The 17,100-nt window shown below is 53.1% G+C and overlaps 1 protein-coding gene across 2 annotated transcripts in view; it reads right to left on the reverse strand.

Annotated features, from left to right (window-relative positions):
• The window catches only part of PPARD (peroxisome proliferator activated receptor delta), a 76,683-nt gene that overhangs the window by 14,161 nt on the left and 45,422 nt on the right, over positions 1–17,100 (reverse strand). For both annotated transcript variants that reach the window (XM_079780870.1, XM_079780871.1), the window contains exon 3: positions 578–804. In XM_079780870.1, the coding sequence (XP_079636996.1) occupies positions 578–707 (130 nt within the window). In that variant the 5' untranslated portion in view covers positions 708–804. The remainder of the gene's footprint in view (positions 1–577; positions 805–17,100) is intronic.

Raw genomic sequence — 17,100 nt, forward strand, 5'->3', positions numbered from 1 at the left:
AGAGAAGTGGGTCTGGGTGCCCTTGAAGGTGGACACAATGCCATGATGGGATGATGAAGATGCTGACAGACAGTACAAGGTACCAGAGAAAACTGCCTACACTGCTGCTGAAATAAGAGGAGCTAAACACTGGCTGCACAAAAGTAATATTCGTTCCAGTTAATCACAGCAACTGCTCAGCACTGATGCCGCAGACTGTGCAGCTCGATGGCGTGTACAACTAGCACCAGACAACGGAGCTGTGTGTTCTGAGTGATCATAACAATCACAGCTACAGGGATCTTTCCAGTGTGTGCTGGTTAATCAGATGGGTCCCCTGCAGTAGTAGTGGTGGAACAACCATGACAACATGCACGACGCACGCAAATTCCAGTAACTCTCACAGAGCCCACTCTCCACCCGCTGGGACCCTGCCTGGTGTACGGAAAGAAGGTGCCCCTGCCCACAGTCCTGCAGCTGCTGAGCAGCACAGCGGGACCAAGCCAGGCGTGCGGCTTCAGCCCTACCGGAGCCCTATGACTGCTCCGCGCACTCCCCCAGGCTGTGTGAGGGCCGCTCCGGTCCCCGCCCTCCTCACCTGTGTAGCTGCTGGAGGGAAGCGGGTGCTCTGGTTCTCCATTGAGCTCTGCGGCTCCTTGTGTCTCTGCCACTTCCTCTTTCTCCTCCTCCTCCCGGACCTCAGGGGCTTCCTCCGGTGGCTGCTCCATGGCTGATTTCCCCTCGGCGCCACGCCTGCAGGCCCGGTCATAGCTCTGGCATCATCTGGGTCTGGACGCAGAGGAACCCCAGGGCAGTTCCGTCAGCCTGGGCAAAGGGAAGACAGGAAGAGGGAGGATGAGAGGGCGGTGAGAGTGGGGCAGGACTCGGCCATCCGGGGCCAGCAGAGCAGGAGCACCTCACCTGCAGGGCTCTCCCACGGTCTCCACTCCTCGCATCAAGGTCACTTCCCCTCCCACCCTTTGCCCCTGGCTCTTGCAGCAGGTCTGTGGGCTCAGAGCAGTTCCTATCACCCAGACGGGGTGACACTGCCCTCTGCTACCTTCCCTGCCTCCTCTGCAGCATCCTGCCCTTTGAGCTCCTGAGTCTTCAGGAGACACACGAGAAAGCCTTAGGGGCTTTTCAAATGCTCAGTCCCCCTGGAGATCCTGCTATGCATCACACCTCCAGCCCCTTCCTGCCGCACCAGTACCCAGGTCCCAGAATCACTGCCCTCCAAAGCCACCTTCGTGAAGGAAGTGTCAGGGTGGATGAAAGGCGAGAGCTCCCACCAGGCTTGCTCACAGCGACAGCAGATCTGCAGAGCCATCAGGCAAGGGTGGGTTCCCAGATAGTGACCCCCATGTTTACACCACCAGGAGGAGATGGTTCTAACCCTCTGCAACTAAGATATTGTCACAAATGCCACAGTTAGAGGTATAAGCGTCTGAGGGGGAGTCTTCCCGGCGGGGAACAGTAGGGCGAGGTCCCGAGAGGGGTGGGTTTTGACCAGGGGAGATGGTAGGGAACTCCGCTTGGGGATACAGCTTTAAAACAGACTTGGAGGCAGCACAGTGGGGAGCAGTGAGGAGTCCTGTGGGCTGGGGAGTGAGGTGCTAGAGAGAGGACCTGGCAGGGTGGCGGGGAAGGTGGGCTGTAGCCAGGCATGTGTGCTTCAGTGCCCTGGCCCTGGGAGTGAGACTGACCTCATCCCACGTCAGGACAGGCCTGGAAGGATCAGGAGCAGAAAAGACCTGCTCTAGAGAGATTCAAGCATCTGTGGGACCCCTTATCTTGAGGTCCCACAGGCACTCAAACTCAACCTATCCCAACAGAACCCACTGTCTTCCCCAATCCCCCTTCTCTGTAACCCCCATTTCAGTGACCCACACGCCCATCTACCCACTTGTCAAAGCCAGAAGGCAGAAGCCACTGGAGACTCCTCCCTCTCGCTCACCCTGCTCCAGCCTGCAAACGTGGCTGTACTGGAGCCAGCGGGGAGTGTGAGATCTGGATGTCTGCACTCCTCCCAGAGAGCCTCATCTGATCGGTCTGGGAGCAGCTTGGACATTTTTGTTTTAATTCCCCTGGTGATTCCTTCCCATCAGGCCTTCATCTTCCCCTGCTTGGACTGACACAAGAACCTCTCAGTTCGTCTCCCGAAGGCAGTTTGGAAATTCAGCCCTAGAGTCTAAGAGCTGGGGAGTTGGAAACCTATAGTTGGGGGCATCCTTGTTGATGTGACAGCCACAGGAAGGGATTCAGTTCTCCATCAGGGAAGGACAGAGGAAGAGGCCCCAGAGCAGACAGTGGGGCAGTGGCCAGAGGCAGGACGGACTCGGGACAGCCTGGTGTCTCAGAGCCAAGGGAAGGGCTGTTTTTCAGGGGGAAGGGGTCAATCGGCTCAAATGAGATAAACTGATCCCACTGGATTCCGTGACTGTGAGGTCATCAACGACCTCGGGAAACAAGTTCCAGCCAAGTGGTTGGGATGGAAACGGGGGCTCTAAGAATTAGTGCTAGCGAGGAAGCTGGGACAGTGGGTGGAGATTAATTTTTGGTGACTATGTCAGGGAAAGAAATGTATACACATTAGATTGAGAAAGTAGCAAGGCTGGGGAGAGGTTTTTCATAATAAAGGAAACTCAAATAAGTTGTGGGCAGAGGAGAGGTCTGCGGCGAAAGACAGGAAGATTCAAGGGGGAAGCCAGGGCAGGATGACTGATGGGAAGGGAATGATTCAAGGGCCCGGGATGAGGAAATACAAAGCAGCATCATAGCAGTGTGTGTATGCGTGTGTGTATGGGGGCGGGGGTGAAGTTCACGTGGAATGGCCTCCCTGAGAGTAGAAGATGGGACTTGAAGAAAGCAAAGGGCTTGGGGGAGGAGAGGCACTCTGGCAAACATGGTAGGGAATGAGCTGGAAAAGAATAAAAAGAATGAAAGGAAAGCTAATATAATTGAAACAGGGAGGTACTGGCACTTGAACAGACAATCAATAAAGAGAATACAGAAGTCTATAAATAGATGCAAACACACATGGAGCTTTAATATGTTATAAAGACAGCACTTCAAATCAAAGGGGAAAGGTAGATCCTTCAATAAATGGTATGTATTGATCCCTACCTTACACCTTATACCAAGACAAGGCCCAAACAAATCAATGATTTTAAAGTTAAAACATACACTATACCAATAGTCTGGAGATGGGGGGAAGGGCTAAGAATGACACAAAATCCATAAAACTTTATAGGTTAAAAGAGTATGGGTAAAGATTAATAAATCTGATTTAAAAAAAAACAACTTTCTACACATTAAAAATAAAAGCATAAGAAAGAAACATAATAAATTGAGAAAAAGATTTGCAGCTCTCCTCAGATAAAGGGCTAATTTCCCTAAATAGTTTTTGCAAATTAATAAGCAAAAGACCAGCAATCCAATAATAAAATGGGCCGAGGATATAAAAAAATGTATACAGAGCCCAGCTGGTGTGGCTCAGTTGACTGAGCATTGTCCCATGCACCAAGAGGTGGCTGGTTCGATTCCTGGTCAGGCACATGCCTGGGTTTTGAGCTCAACCTCCAGTAGGGAACATGCAGAAGGCGGCTGATCGATGTTTCTACTATCTCATTGATGTTTCTATCTCATTCTCTCCTTCTCCCTTCCTCTTTCTCTAAAAAAAAAAAAAAAAAAAAAAAAAAAAAAAAAATCAATCAAAACGTATTTTAAAAATGCATACAGAAAAGCTATACGTGTGGCTCTTAAATATGTGAAAAGATGCTCATCATCATTCATAAAAAGAGAAATGCAAATTAAAACAACACTGAAACACACTTTTTAAGATCAGATTAAAACAAATGCTAATACATTATTGCTAAGCACGTGGAAATATAATCTAACACATCCCTGGTGGAAAGGTAAACAGCGCAACCTCTAAAGAGGCTAATTTGGCTACATCTATCCAAATTACAAGCAGACATGCCCTTTGACCCAGAAACACCACTTGCAGCTTGTAACATAAGCTATACTTCCACTGGAGCAAAATAACACAATGTATTAGTACAAGGTTACTCATTACAGTATTATTGGACTAGTACGAGGTGGGGAACCACCTCGAAGTCCATTAACAAGGGCCTTATGAAATAAATCATGACATGGAAACATGCAGTTCTATGCAGCCTCCAAGAACAATGACGTCATGGACTGGCAATGAAAGTCAAATACACAAGGAAAATTTTCAAAGGTAACAAGATACCATTCATAGGACCATGTAACTTCCAAATTATTACAGCAGGATGGGGAAACTTAGAAGTCATGTGGAACGCTAGCTTTCTGCTGAGAAAGTCTCACAGACAGGACTACGGAGACGGAACAACCAAATGCAACGTAGGGTGGTGCACTGGGTCCTGGAACAGAAAGGACAGTGGTGGGAAAACTGGGAAGCTCCAGACAATTCTGCTGAGCTGAGTGAATGGCGCTGTCCAGTGCCCATCTTAGTTTTGCAAGGGGCATGATGCTTACGTATGATGTCAATGTTGGGGGAAGCGGATGACACCCCAAGGAGCCTGGTCACTGTTCTGTGGAGCTGCGGAACTAGCCCTGAACCCACCTCAGACTACGTGTTAGGTGAACACATTAAAGGCCTGTTTTCCACGCACCGCAGACAGCTGAACACAGTCCTAAGTGAGACGGGACATAAGGGCCCTTAGCTACGGAGAGCGGGACTGTGGGGAGGGGCTGCTGACAACACTGGCAAAGGACCTCGGCAATCACCAAGGGCAGTCTGTGACTGCCGAGGAATGTATTTAACTCTCTAAAGAAATCAGCTTTTGTCCAAATCACAAGGACCAGAGACATTGATTCTTCGTGTTTCACGGAACTGAAACGTCTGGAGGTAGAGGGGGAGGGGCTGGTGAGGGAGGAGACCCTCAGCCAGGCCCATGCCTGAAGGGCTGCAGGAGGTTTCTGAGGAGTAGCATCAAGAGGATGAGCAGCTCGATGACCGAGGGCCAGACAATGTGACGTCTACGAGCCATGAGCTCTGTGGTGGCACTGGCCAGAGGGGTGAGTGGACACGGGGAAATGCACACCAGTGGTGATGAGAGCCAGTGAGTAGGGGACATGAAGATTTGGGGGTTCCCCCTAGCAGGTAGAAACAGGAGCAAAAACTGCAACACTGCCTTGTATAGATACTTGACAAAATATTTTCTCACACATTGCCTCATGACCTCTGAGTGACCTTGGGAGATGGGAGGCAGAGTTCATTGTCATGACTGAATCCTGGAGGGCAAGGCACCTGCTGGGTACAGGATAAACAGGCCCTGCTCAATCCTCCAAGCCCCACAAGGAGAGCCTTGTGTGCTCCCTGGGCAGGTGAGGGGAGTGACAAAAACCCAGGCCCGCAGAGCCTGACAGGGCATCCTTGCAACACACCTCAGGGTGACATGGACGACCATGGGGTTTCGGACACATGGAGTGGCAGCCTGGCCAGGCCTTGGCGATCTGTGCGCCCCATCCCCCGAGCCTCAGCTTCTGCTTCCCCACGAGCTGGCTGGTTAGGTCACCATGCTCAGGGCTACTGTTCTCAGAGTCTGGGGTGCACATGGCGGCCTCTTGGGATCAGATGTGGTTCTGGGCTATGGCTGGAGTTTTGGATTCAGGGCCAGGGTTCCTGGATTCCAGCCTGGAATGTCTCTCTGGCTGTGACCTCTTAAGGACACCAGCTGAAGGGGGAGGGGAGCCGCAGTCTGGTTACTCCAAAACCCACTCACATCCCTAGGGCTGTTTCTTATTGAGATGCAACCACAGCACTGCGCCCATCCCTGCATTTTGCCAGAAGCCATCCACCAGCACCAAGGCTGCCCCACACCCACCACTGTTCTCAGCTTGTCTGGCCAGGAGCTACTTTGACACCCCCGCCCCCCTCAGGCCCAGGCCCACAGGCTGGATTTTCCCAGGTAGCTGCCACTCACCACTGTCCTTGCAATGAATCCTATTCTCCTCTTCCCTCTTCAGGCCTGGCACTAAAAATAGCACACCCGGCACTAGGTTTAAATTTTAAGTGGCTGGGCTGAGAAATCCTGGTCTTCGCTGTGCCCCACCCCTGCACTGTGCCAGAGCCAGGAACTCTGATCATGGCAGAGCTTCACCCCTTAGGAGGTTGGTGCTGACCTCAGACAGGTAAGGGTCCTGCAGCCGGAGTGAGTAGGCCTGCTCTGCTGCCCCTTGAGGACAAAAAGGAGTATCTAGCAAAAGAATTTTTACCAAACAAATGCCTGGACTGCTCTGACCCTGGTGCGCACGCGCACGCGCACATGCACATGCACACACACACACACACATCTGCAGCACACATGTGATCCCAGGGTTCCCATTCCAAGACCCTTTGCCCCAAGAAGCAACTCAGGTCTTTTGGGAGCTAAGTGGGGGAGGGGGCATAACTCAATTCAGTTCCCATTGGGCAGGTAAAGTTAGGAGCTTACCCAAGTGACCCAGAGCCCTAGAGAGGTCTGGTCTAGGGCCCGAGCAACAAAGCCACCTAGAGCCTTAATCTTTCCAAGTCTAGTTGTCCTCAGGAAATGGAGCCTTCCTGACGCCCGCCACTGGCAGGTTCTGAGTGGGCTCAGTGAGTGTGCGGGCCCCCCTCACCATGTGGCACAGCCTCAGAGGCCTCGCTGGTCACCAGACCCCAGGCATGGCCACAGCTGCAGAGCCTCGGGCTCACCACCTCCATCACCATGGTCCTTCCATTCTCCAGGGCTTACTACACACCAGGGAGGTCCATGTGTGCAAACACATCTCATCCTCACAACCACCCTGAGTCAGGTACTATTCCCATCCCCATTTAACTGACGAGGAAACCGTGGAACAGAGGGAAAGGAACTGCTCCAGGTCACACACTAACGGAAGGAGCAGGGTTCGAGCCCAGGCAGGTTGGCTCAAGTCCCAATCACTGTGCTGTACTCCATCGTGGTGCTGGGTGAGCCTGGACCCGGAGCTGGTACGTCCCTGCCCAGCTGGGGCCCCGAGGGCTAGAAGCTGCTCTTAGACTCAGTCTGGAGCCATCACCCCTGAAACCTCTGTCTAGCCGCCAGGTGCTATTTCTGTCAAGAACACCCCAATCAAAGCCCTCTGGACGCTCCCAGCCACAAGACAACCGTTGTGCGCTCAAGACAGCCACAGGCGCTGGTCCTAGCTTCCTCTCCAGCCCATCCCATGTTCCTACAGCACTCCCTGAACACGGGGCTCAGCCTGGAATGCTGCCCCTCTACCAGCTGGGCCTGCTCCTTCAGACCCACCTGCACCTCCTCCTTCCGGAAGCTGCTCCATTCTGTTCCTTCCTGCTGCAACCCTGGCCCAGGCCCTCCAGCTCTGGAATTACTGTACCAAACTGCCAGTCTGTTAACTGGTCTGTCCTTACCACGTTATCAGCATCCCAGGTAGTGCCCTCTATCTTGCCAAGGTAGGACCCAGTGCCCGGCACGGGGCTCGGCATTTAGTGGGTGTTCAACATACACTTGTTGAATGAACATACAGACTAAAAGCATTAACCATTGTCACACTGTTCTCAGTCACAGCATTTGCCACTGTACTGATTCTCATATATTACTGCCTTTGAGATGCAATACCTCACAGAAATTAATTCCACTGACTTCTGCGTGAGGCCTAAATTCAAACCCTGCCTCTGCGCCCCCTGCCCCCACTCCGCCCCCCGAGTTCAGGTGAAGACACCAACCCCTCCGAGTTTCTCAGTCCTAAAACTGGGATACCACCTAACCTGAGCAGCTGTCCTAAGGATTAAACACACACACTGCTTACTAGTGCTGGCATACAGTAAGTGTCCAACAAAGAGGGACTGTGGCTGCTGCTGTTACTGTCACTGTTGGCTCATTTTAGGGTATCCAGGCCCAGAACTGTACCAGCCTACTGGAATTCCAGGGACATCATCACACAATTCCCCACTCCTTCCTTACAATCCACTGTGGGAACAGAGAACTGACAGGGAGCTCCCTACTCCGGCCCAGGCTTTGCTGTTCAGAGAGATGAGTTCAAACCCTCCTCCACTTCTCCCCGCTCCGCCCCCCACCGCACAGCGGACCCAGTTGCTGTATTTCCTCCCGCTCCCCTCACAGCGGGACAAGGGTCAGCAGCCCACATCTCAGGACCAGCCGTAAGGGAGGCCATGAGAGAATGGGCTTGGTTCATTCTCTCCCAAGCTTTCCAGTCTGGGTACTGACCAATGCCCTGGTTTCCCTGAAGAGCAACTCCAGGGTGGTGCTCTCTTCCCCCATCTGCCAATCCGGGCACCCCACTCCCCTCAGGGCACACAAGGGGCCTGTGTGGCTTTCTTGTTGGAATGGACCCACTCCAGCAGTTTGACCCTAGGCGTGGCCGGGGCTGGTTTTGTTCAGAGTGCTAGAACCAGAGAGAAGATACCCAGGAGGCCACCCTGCCCCTCACCTCTGGGGTTCTCCCAATGCCACCAGGAGTCAGGCCCTAAGGCCTGTGGGCTGTGGAGTGGAGCTAAGCTAAACTAAAAGGAAAAGCTGGCCTCAGGGAGCTACTGAGAATGTGCCTGGAGAGAGATCCGAGTGGGAAGGAGGCTGTCACCAGGGACCAGCAAGGCGCCCCCGAGGGTGCCCACAGCCAAGCAGGGGAGACTCCAGCCAGCGACCCCCCGCCCCAGCCTCTGCCTGTAGCCACTGAAGACTGAGGAGAGGCTAAAAATCTACAGTTTTCTAAAGAAACACAACCTCAACATGGTTCTTTTTTTCTGAGCGGGAGTCATAGGTGATCCGAGTGGGAAAGAGGCTGTCACCAGGGCCCCTTCCAGAACCTTCTCCTCCCAGGACCTCGGTGCTATGGCTGCTGCTGCCGCCGATGCCCCTCCACTCTTCCTCTGGTCCCTGCAGCTGCTTTCATTCACTCACTCAGCCAGTATTTGTTAAGCACCCACCACCATGTGCCAGGCCACATTAGTGAAGAAACCAACACAAACACACCGCGAGGAAGCCCGGCCGGGCTGTGGAGGGCGAGCGCGGCGCAGCGGCAGCACTCTCGGAGCATGCCCCTCCAGGATGGGCACCAGGAAGGGGTTCCTGAGATGTGGCCTCTGACCCAGAGGCAGGTGAGTGGGGAGACCGATGGGAAAAGGCCCCTCAGAGGGAGGTTGGCATGGACCCTCGGAGGGGTGGAAGGAAGGGCTGTGTGGCTGGAATGCCAGGAAGGCAGGGGGGCTGGTCTAGTGGAGGTTGGCAATCCCTCGGGCCTCAAAGGGCGAGTGAAGGATATGGGTTTATCCAAAGAGCAGCAGAGAGCCTAGGAGGGTTATGAGGACGATGGACAGGTTCAGAGCTGCATTTGAAAAGAATCCCTCCGGCCACTATGGAGGACGGACTGGAGATCATTCCGCTGGGCTCTGAGCCAGGGTTGCAAAGCTAGCGGGGGCACTGGCGGGAGGGAGAGGCCACCTCCTGGATCCCCGTACACCTGCCTCTTCAGTTCCTGGGGAGAGCCAGGCTGAGGAGCCAGGCAGGAGAGCCTCACCCAGAGCCGCATGCTCCCCGGGGCCCACTTGTGCCGCCCCGAGTGAAGCGGCAGGGCAGGGCAGGGCAGGGCAGGAGCGCTCCATGGGCCCTGCCTGCTGACTCCCTGGCTCAGCCTCCCAGTGCTGTTCTGATCTCGGTGACTCCCAGCTACGACGCACTCCCATCTGGGAGCACAAGTGGCACCTGGCACAGTTGGCAAGAGACCAACTGACTCGAACAGCCACATCCCTAGGCCTGACAACTCCATCCAAGCCCCTCAAACTTCTGACACATCTCTAGGAACTATGGGCCAGGCACGCTACTCACACCCTTTTCTTTTTAAACATCTAAGACTAGGACACCAGCCAGCCCCTTAAAGTTCACGAAATAATCTCTCTAATCTCAGGGAGAAGAATGCAGACAAAGCTGAGTGTGCTGAGCACCCACACTGCCCTCTGAGGGCAGCTCTGACCAATGCCTCCTGCTGGGTGTGGGGACGGAGGCTGGTGGCAAAGAAAGGGCAGTGCCCTGACAGGAGGCAGGCCCAGCGAGAGGGAATGAAGCTGACCAGCCCAGGAAAACGGGACGCCCAGTTGGAGGTGGAAGGCGGAGGTGTCAGCAGGGCTGAGTGACTCCTGAGCCTCCCCAAGGACAGAGGGGGCCAGAAGAGCCCTCAGCGAAGCCAGGATCAGCCAGTTCAGCCCAGGAGACACTGGCTCCTACGTCCAAGCTCCCCCTGAAAGTGCTCATGCCTGTAACCTTGTAATTCTCCTCACAGGAAAATGGACTAGGCTGTTCGATGCACTGCTACTTATAAAAATGAAATCAATTTTTATAAGAATGAAAATTTTGTATTAATGAAAAATAACAGAAATATCTCAATGTCCAATAGAGATATGGTTAAATAAATGAGGGCCCCCCCAGAAAATGGAGTATTATCCAGCCATGAAACTCATGTTTTCATAGAATATTTAGTAACTATAGTGGAAAATAGAATTCAATTATATAGCAAAAATCCTATAAAAATGACTATAGAAAGAATGGAAGTTTCCATGTACGATTAGGACAGCAGGTGACTTACTGTTTTTATGTCACTGTAGTCCTAACCTTTCTGTGCTGAACATGTGTCATCTCCATCGCACTTGACCTCTCAGAGCATGTGGTGCACTGCGGAGTCCTTCCTCCGTGACGCCTCTCCTCTCTTGGCTCCAGGCTTTCCTCTGACCTCGCTGGCTGCTCCTTAGCAATCTTCCTGTTGGAGCCAGTGAGCAATTTCTTCCTGCCCACTTAGGGTCTCCTTCAATCTACACTCCTCCCTGCATGGCTTTATGTTTGCTCGTGGCTTTTGAAAACTTCAACATACTGATGGCTCCTATATATTTCTCCAGCCCAGATTTTCTGATATCTCCACATGGATGCCCAATGGTATCACAAGTCTAACACATCCAAACTGAGCCCTTGACCTTGCCCCCCCGCCCCCGCCAACATCATTCCCATCTCAGTAAATGTCAATTCCAAGTTTCTAGTTAGTCAGGCCAAAATGTTGGTGCCAGCAAATCCTGTTGGCTCTGCTTTTATTTTTTATTTATTTTATTATTTTATTTTTTAAAAATATATTTTTTATTGATTTTTTACAGAGAAGAAGGGAGAGGGATAGAGAGTTAGAAACATCGATGAGAGAGAAACATCGATCAGCTGCCTCTTGCACACCTCCAACTGGGGATGTGCCCGCAACCAAGGTACATGCCCTTGACCTGAATCGAACCTGGGACCTTTCAGTCTGCAGGCCGACGCTCTATCCACTGAGCCAAACCAGTTAGGGCTTGGCTCTGCTTTCAATAAATACCCAGATTTGAATCACTTCTCATCACTTTCACTGCTATGACCCTGGTCTGAGCCAACATATTCTCTCTCTCTCTCTCTCTCTCTCTCTCTCTCTCTTATTAATCCTCACCCAAGGATATTTTCCCATTGATTTTTAGAGAGAGTGGAAGGGAGGGGAGAGACTCAGAAAAACATCGATGTGAGAGAGATACATCTTGGCTGCCTCCCGACCGGGGCTGAGGATCGAGCCTGCAACTAAGGTACGTACCCCCTTGACGGAAATGAACCCACAACCCATGCTTTCCAATCAATCATTAGTCTGGGTATTGACTAATTTGTGTTAGTTTCTTGACAATTGTGGCCTGGCACACGGTGGTAGGTGCTTAACAATATTTGCTGAATGAGTGAATGAAAGCAGCGGGCTGTCTGCAGGCCGACACTCTATCCACTTAGCCAAACCGGCTGGGGTTCTCTCTCTCTTTTATTGTTGTTAACCCTCACCCAAGGATATTTTTTCCATTGATTTTTAGAGAGAGTGGAAGGGAGAGAGGGAGGGATAGAGGTAGAGAGAGAGAAAAACATCGATGAGAAAGAGACACATTGATTGGTTGCCTCCCACATGCACCCCAACTGGGGCCAAGGATTGAACCTGCAACCCCAGTACACCACATGCCCTTCAGTAGGATGGCATGTAGTCCAAACAGTCCTTTGGTGCTCAGGCCAACATTCTAACCTCTGAACAACACCAGCCAAGGCAAGCCAACATCATCTCTTGCCTGGATTATTGCAATAGCCTTCTAACTGGCTTCATCCCACCACCCTCCCCACCACAGTCAGAGTGATCCTTTTCAGTCAGATCCGCCCCTTCTGTGATCAAATCCTACCAGGAGCTTCCTGTCCATCTTTACACCGGCCTGCGAGGCCTTCCCTCTCCCCTCCTGGTATACCCGGCCGGGCTGGTCTTGATCAGAGCAGGTGCATTTGCCTCAGGGGCTTTGCAATTGTTCCCTCCAGCTGAAAATGTCCTACCTATTTACATGGCTGGCTGCCTCACCTCCTCAGGGCTTTGCTTAAACATGACAGTCAACCTGACCAGTCAACCCAGCCCTCCCTTGGGTACTTCCATTTCCCTTCTCTGCTACAGTTTTCTCTGTAGCTCTTACCACTATCTGGAATAGTATGCATGCATGCATGTATACACATGTATATGAACACATGTATAAAAACATATGTGTGTATATATATGTGTGTGTGTATACACGCATATATGTACTAGAGGCCTGGTGCCTGAAAATTCATGCACTGGAGGGGGGGTCCCTCAGCCCGGGCTGCCCCCTCTCACAGTCCGAGAGCCCTCAGGGGCGGGAGGTGATCCAGTGATCAGGGGAAGGTGACGCCCCATCACACCTCTGCTGCTGCCATTGCTGGCAGCACAAGCCTCGGCTGGCCCTGGTTACTGGTGCGCCTGCCTCCCCAGCAGGGCTGAGGGGACTGGGCACCGCCATCTTATGGCTGTGGGCGTCGCCATCTTTGAGGGCGTGACAGTCAATTAGCATATTCCCTCCTTATTGGGTGCTGCCATCTTTACGACGGCGTGAGGATCAATTAGCATATTCCCTCTCTATTAGATAGGGTATGTATTTTTAAAACTCATTTGTTTACTGTTTGTGTCCCCCCAAAAGGATATAAACCCCACAAAGCAGAGATTTTCATGTTAGATTCATACTGATCCTCAAGACAGGGGAGTGACTTGCAGATAGTAAATTTGCTGGATAAATGACTAATTTTTATAACTGGAAAAAAGATTTCCATTCATGGACCCGCCCCATAGAGATCACCTGTCCTCAGGCTTCAGTTGTCCAGGGCGTTCAGCTGCTCTCAGCCCATCCCAGTCAGACGAGGAGCTCATCGAGATTACAGTTAACAGGCAGAGCCGCGAGCAGGGGACGCAGGAGTCCAGGCAGTGGCTCCCCTGCCGCCCTGCCAGGCGACTTGGGGAGGTAGCTCATTTGTCTGGCTTCCTTTCCCCCTGCGGAGGGGTGCTGGCTGCGTCTGTCCCCCTTTGACTCTGCAGTCGCTTACTGAGCAGACCCCACAAGCAGTGCTCAAAGGAGCCCGGGTCACTCACAGGACGTGGCTCTCTGCAGGGCAGGGGGCGGGGAGGGGCAGCTAGTCCTCAGGAGCCTTTAATGTTTACACTCCAGTCAGGGAGGAAGATAAGACCAGCACCTGCCACGACTTTGGGAAAGGCTGTACATAAACAGGGGAAGGGAGGAGGGAGGCCGAGTCCTGAGGAGGAGGAAATGGCCTCTGCTGGAGGCCTCAAAGGTTCAAGGCCAAGCAGAGCTGGGTCATCCAGAAATAACCTTACAAGTAAAATATGTCCGTTAGAGAAAAAAGAGTTCAGAGAAAAAAATAAAATCAGGAAGTGGTTTATTTTGTATACAGACTAAGGGGTGGGAGGGGGAGATGCAGGCTCCTAGGCCCCGGAGAGGTGGGTGGCAGGTCCAGAGCAGGCTGGGGAAGCAGGTCACAGCCAAACACACACAGAAGACTCCCATGACTCTTCATCCGGGGCCTACTCAAATTCTGACTGAACCAAACAGCACATAGCGTTTCTGTGTGCCAGGCATGACGGTGAGCTCCTTACGCAGGCACCACAAGTGAGGACTATGAAGCATTACGGAGATCTAAACCAGAGCAAGGAAGAGCGAAGTAAGCTGCATGACCGCTGAGCCTGGATGCAGAGCCAGGAGCCGTCCGCCTTCAGGGTGGAGGAGCCCCAGGTACTGCCTCTCGCTCCATTCCTGAACCCCTAATGCTACAATGTGTCTGTATCCTGGCGAGTGGACCCTTCCTAGTCCCGTCCTGCCTGACCTCTGGGCACCCAGGCTCAGCCTGCACCACCTTCCTCCCACAGCCAGCGTCCCCAGGTGAAACCTCTGTTACAGCAGCACGTATCACTGGACAGCTTCCCGACTCCTCCTCTCTCTGTCTATCACTCCCTCTTAATGCGCGGCCTCTAAAACCCCAATAACCAAGATGAAGCGGAAGTGTCGGAATGGCAATACTTTAAATCCAAAAAGCCTATCTCCTATCTTTTCTCCTAAGTCACCGAGAGGCCAAAGTGTCATCTAGGCGCCATCTGATTAACCCGTGGATAAGACGATTCAGCAGATCAGAGCCCCTGCCCAGGCTCTGCTGCAATCCAGGAGGTGAGAAGACAGGGAGAGGCTGTATGCCAAGTGCACTCCCAGCCCTGCCAGCACCAGACTATGCCCCTCTGGGCAACCTCTAACCTCTCCGGCTCATTCTCCCATCTGAGATGGGATTAATATCCACGTGCCTTCCCTAAGGAAGGCAGCAAGGCTTAGATGACAGAGTAAATGTGAAAAACATCTGTGTTATATATAATTCACACACCAAAATGTTGATGGGTATTGCTTAGGGGTAATTTTTTATTTCTTCTCTTGTTGCTTATCTGATTTTACTAAATTTCCTATAATGAACATGTGCTGTGTTTAGTAAGCAAAAAAAAAAAAAAAAAGTTTGAAAGCATGATACAAACATGAGACATCATTAGTTTAGAAAGTAGCAAGAAGCAGCAGCAGAAGCCAAAGACGCCGCCTCGCTCAGGATGCGGCATTCTGGCACGCGGTGTCACGGCGTTCCCTGCCGACCTCCAGGGCAGCGGGCGGTGCGCAGGCAGGACGCCGCACACGGGGAGAGGGTGGACTGCACGCCTGCCTGGCGCCCACGGTGTGTGACAACGCAGACCAGCACACATCTGCCCCACAGCGGCTGGGGAGGGCTCGCAGCCTGGACTGGGAGGGTGGGAAGGAGATGGTGACGGTGGGGAGATGGGCGGTTTTCCGTGTCTAGCAGTCCAGTCTTTCTTTCATAACGAAGCTGAGCAGAAGAGAGTCTCCTTCCAACACTGCTCGCTGTCTCCCTCGACAAAGCTCTGGTTCCCCCTCGAGTGGAACCGGCTCAGGAGCGAGAAGCTCACCTGGCTCTCCTGTGTTTGCTTCCTGTTCTCCCTTTCCTTGCCAGGCGCGCGCCTATCTGGTTGCTCTCTGAGGTCCCTGATAAGGGCCTACTCAACAAATACTTGAAAAGCACGAAGTCCCCCAAACAGGGACGGGCGAACCAGAGGTGAGGGAGAGAAAGGACAAACAAGAGAATTCAACCTCAGGGAGCCAGAGCAGCTTCTGAAACATCAAAGCACCGTGGAGTCAGAGAATCGGCCCAGGCCCTCACCTTCCATCCTCATTCGGCGCTGCCAGCGAGCGGCTCCTGAGTGTGTGCCAACACGACAGCCTGCGAGAGCTCAGTGAGGAAGCTGGTCCCAGCTGCCCTGGCACCTCAGGACCCAGGGTGGGCCAGGAGGGTGTGCGGAGCGACGGGGAAGCGCCGAGACTGGCGTGACTTAGTGATGACTTGGCGAATTCGTTAAGAAAGCAGAAGGCCTTACACGTCGGGTCATGTCAGCTCCCAGTCTGGATTTCAGCCCCATCTGGCAGGAGGGAGATGGGGCTCCCACTAAAGAATCAAGGTAAAGCCCAGCCACTGCTCCCCAGGTGCTACCTGGAAACACTGCTTTCCTGCGGAGGTCCCCTCTCCAGGCAGTGTGTGTGTGTGTGTGTGTGGGGGGGGGGCAGTTTCCACCAAAATGCACTGCGGGAGGAGGTAGAACTCCCAGAAGCCCCTCAGGGCCCACCCGGCCCCGCCTGCTCCTGGCCAGGCCACTTTGGCCCTGACCCTGAGTTCAGCCCTGTATCCTGCAGGCCTGTGAATGTGGGACACAGACTCTCCTGGACTCTCAACTCTACAGCAAGAGGACAACATGGCCTTAACAGACCATGTCCTGACTGAGCCAGAGCCACTGTTTCCCTCAGAACAACTGCTCCCGGGAAGAAAACATGGTGGCATGAGGAGCGACGCTACTCACCAGGTGCTCAGTGCTCCTGCCCTTGGGGAGAGATGCTAACCAGGAAAATGACAGGTTGGTGGGCCGGTTGCCAGTGCAGAGGGCTGGCAGGGAAGTCCTGGAGTGCTGTGTCGCCACCATGGCCCTCCTTGCTGGCTGCCTCCTCAAGAACCTCCACCCAAATCCTGGGGCGTGAGAGCACGCAGGCGGTAACTCCCCACCCACAGCGATCTGCTTGGCAAGGCTCTACTCACCTTTCCCCCATGAATGCTTCCGGTCTCTCTCCATGCCCCCAGGGACCCAGGCAGGCTTAGGCAATACCTTCTCCATCCACCTGATTGCCCTCAGGACTCATGGGCCAACTTGGGGATCCTAGGCACTGACCCTAACCCAGGCCATGGCCAGGTACGTGAGGCCTGCACTTCCCTGTCTGGACAGGCGGGGCTGGAACAGCGCCAGCAGCTCGTCTTTGTAACATCCGCACGAAAGTATTTATTCCAAAGGTGGCTGAGCAGCGTCCAACTCCTGCCTACCAGTTGCCTGAGGTGCCGGGCCTTCCTAGGGAACAGCCTGCCACATGCAGGAGAGCAACGTGGGCGGGAGGGGTACCTCTCTCTTCCCTTTCACCTTAGATCCCACAGGGCTGGTGTTCTGCTGGGTTTTCTGCACCGGTACCCAGTGGTTGGTGCCAACATAACGAAGACCAGCCACTTCAGAGGAGGCAGACTGGCAAAAGGGCAAGTGTAGGACTTTGGCCCAAAGAGAACTGGGTTTGAATCCTAGCTTTGCTACTTACCAGCTGAGTGGCCTTGGGCAAAGTGCTCCACCTCTCTGAGCGTCTAT

The sequence above is a fragment of the Cnephaeus nilssonii genome (genome assembly GCF_951640355.1).
Source record: "Cnephaeus nilssonii genome assembly, chromosome: 9".
In the NCBI taxonomy this organism is placed as follows: domain Eukaryota; kingdom Metazoa; phylum Chordata; class Mammalia; order Chiroptera; family Vespertilionidae; genus Cnephaeus; species Cnephaeus nilssonii.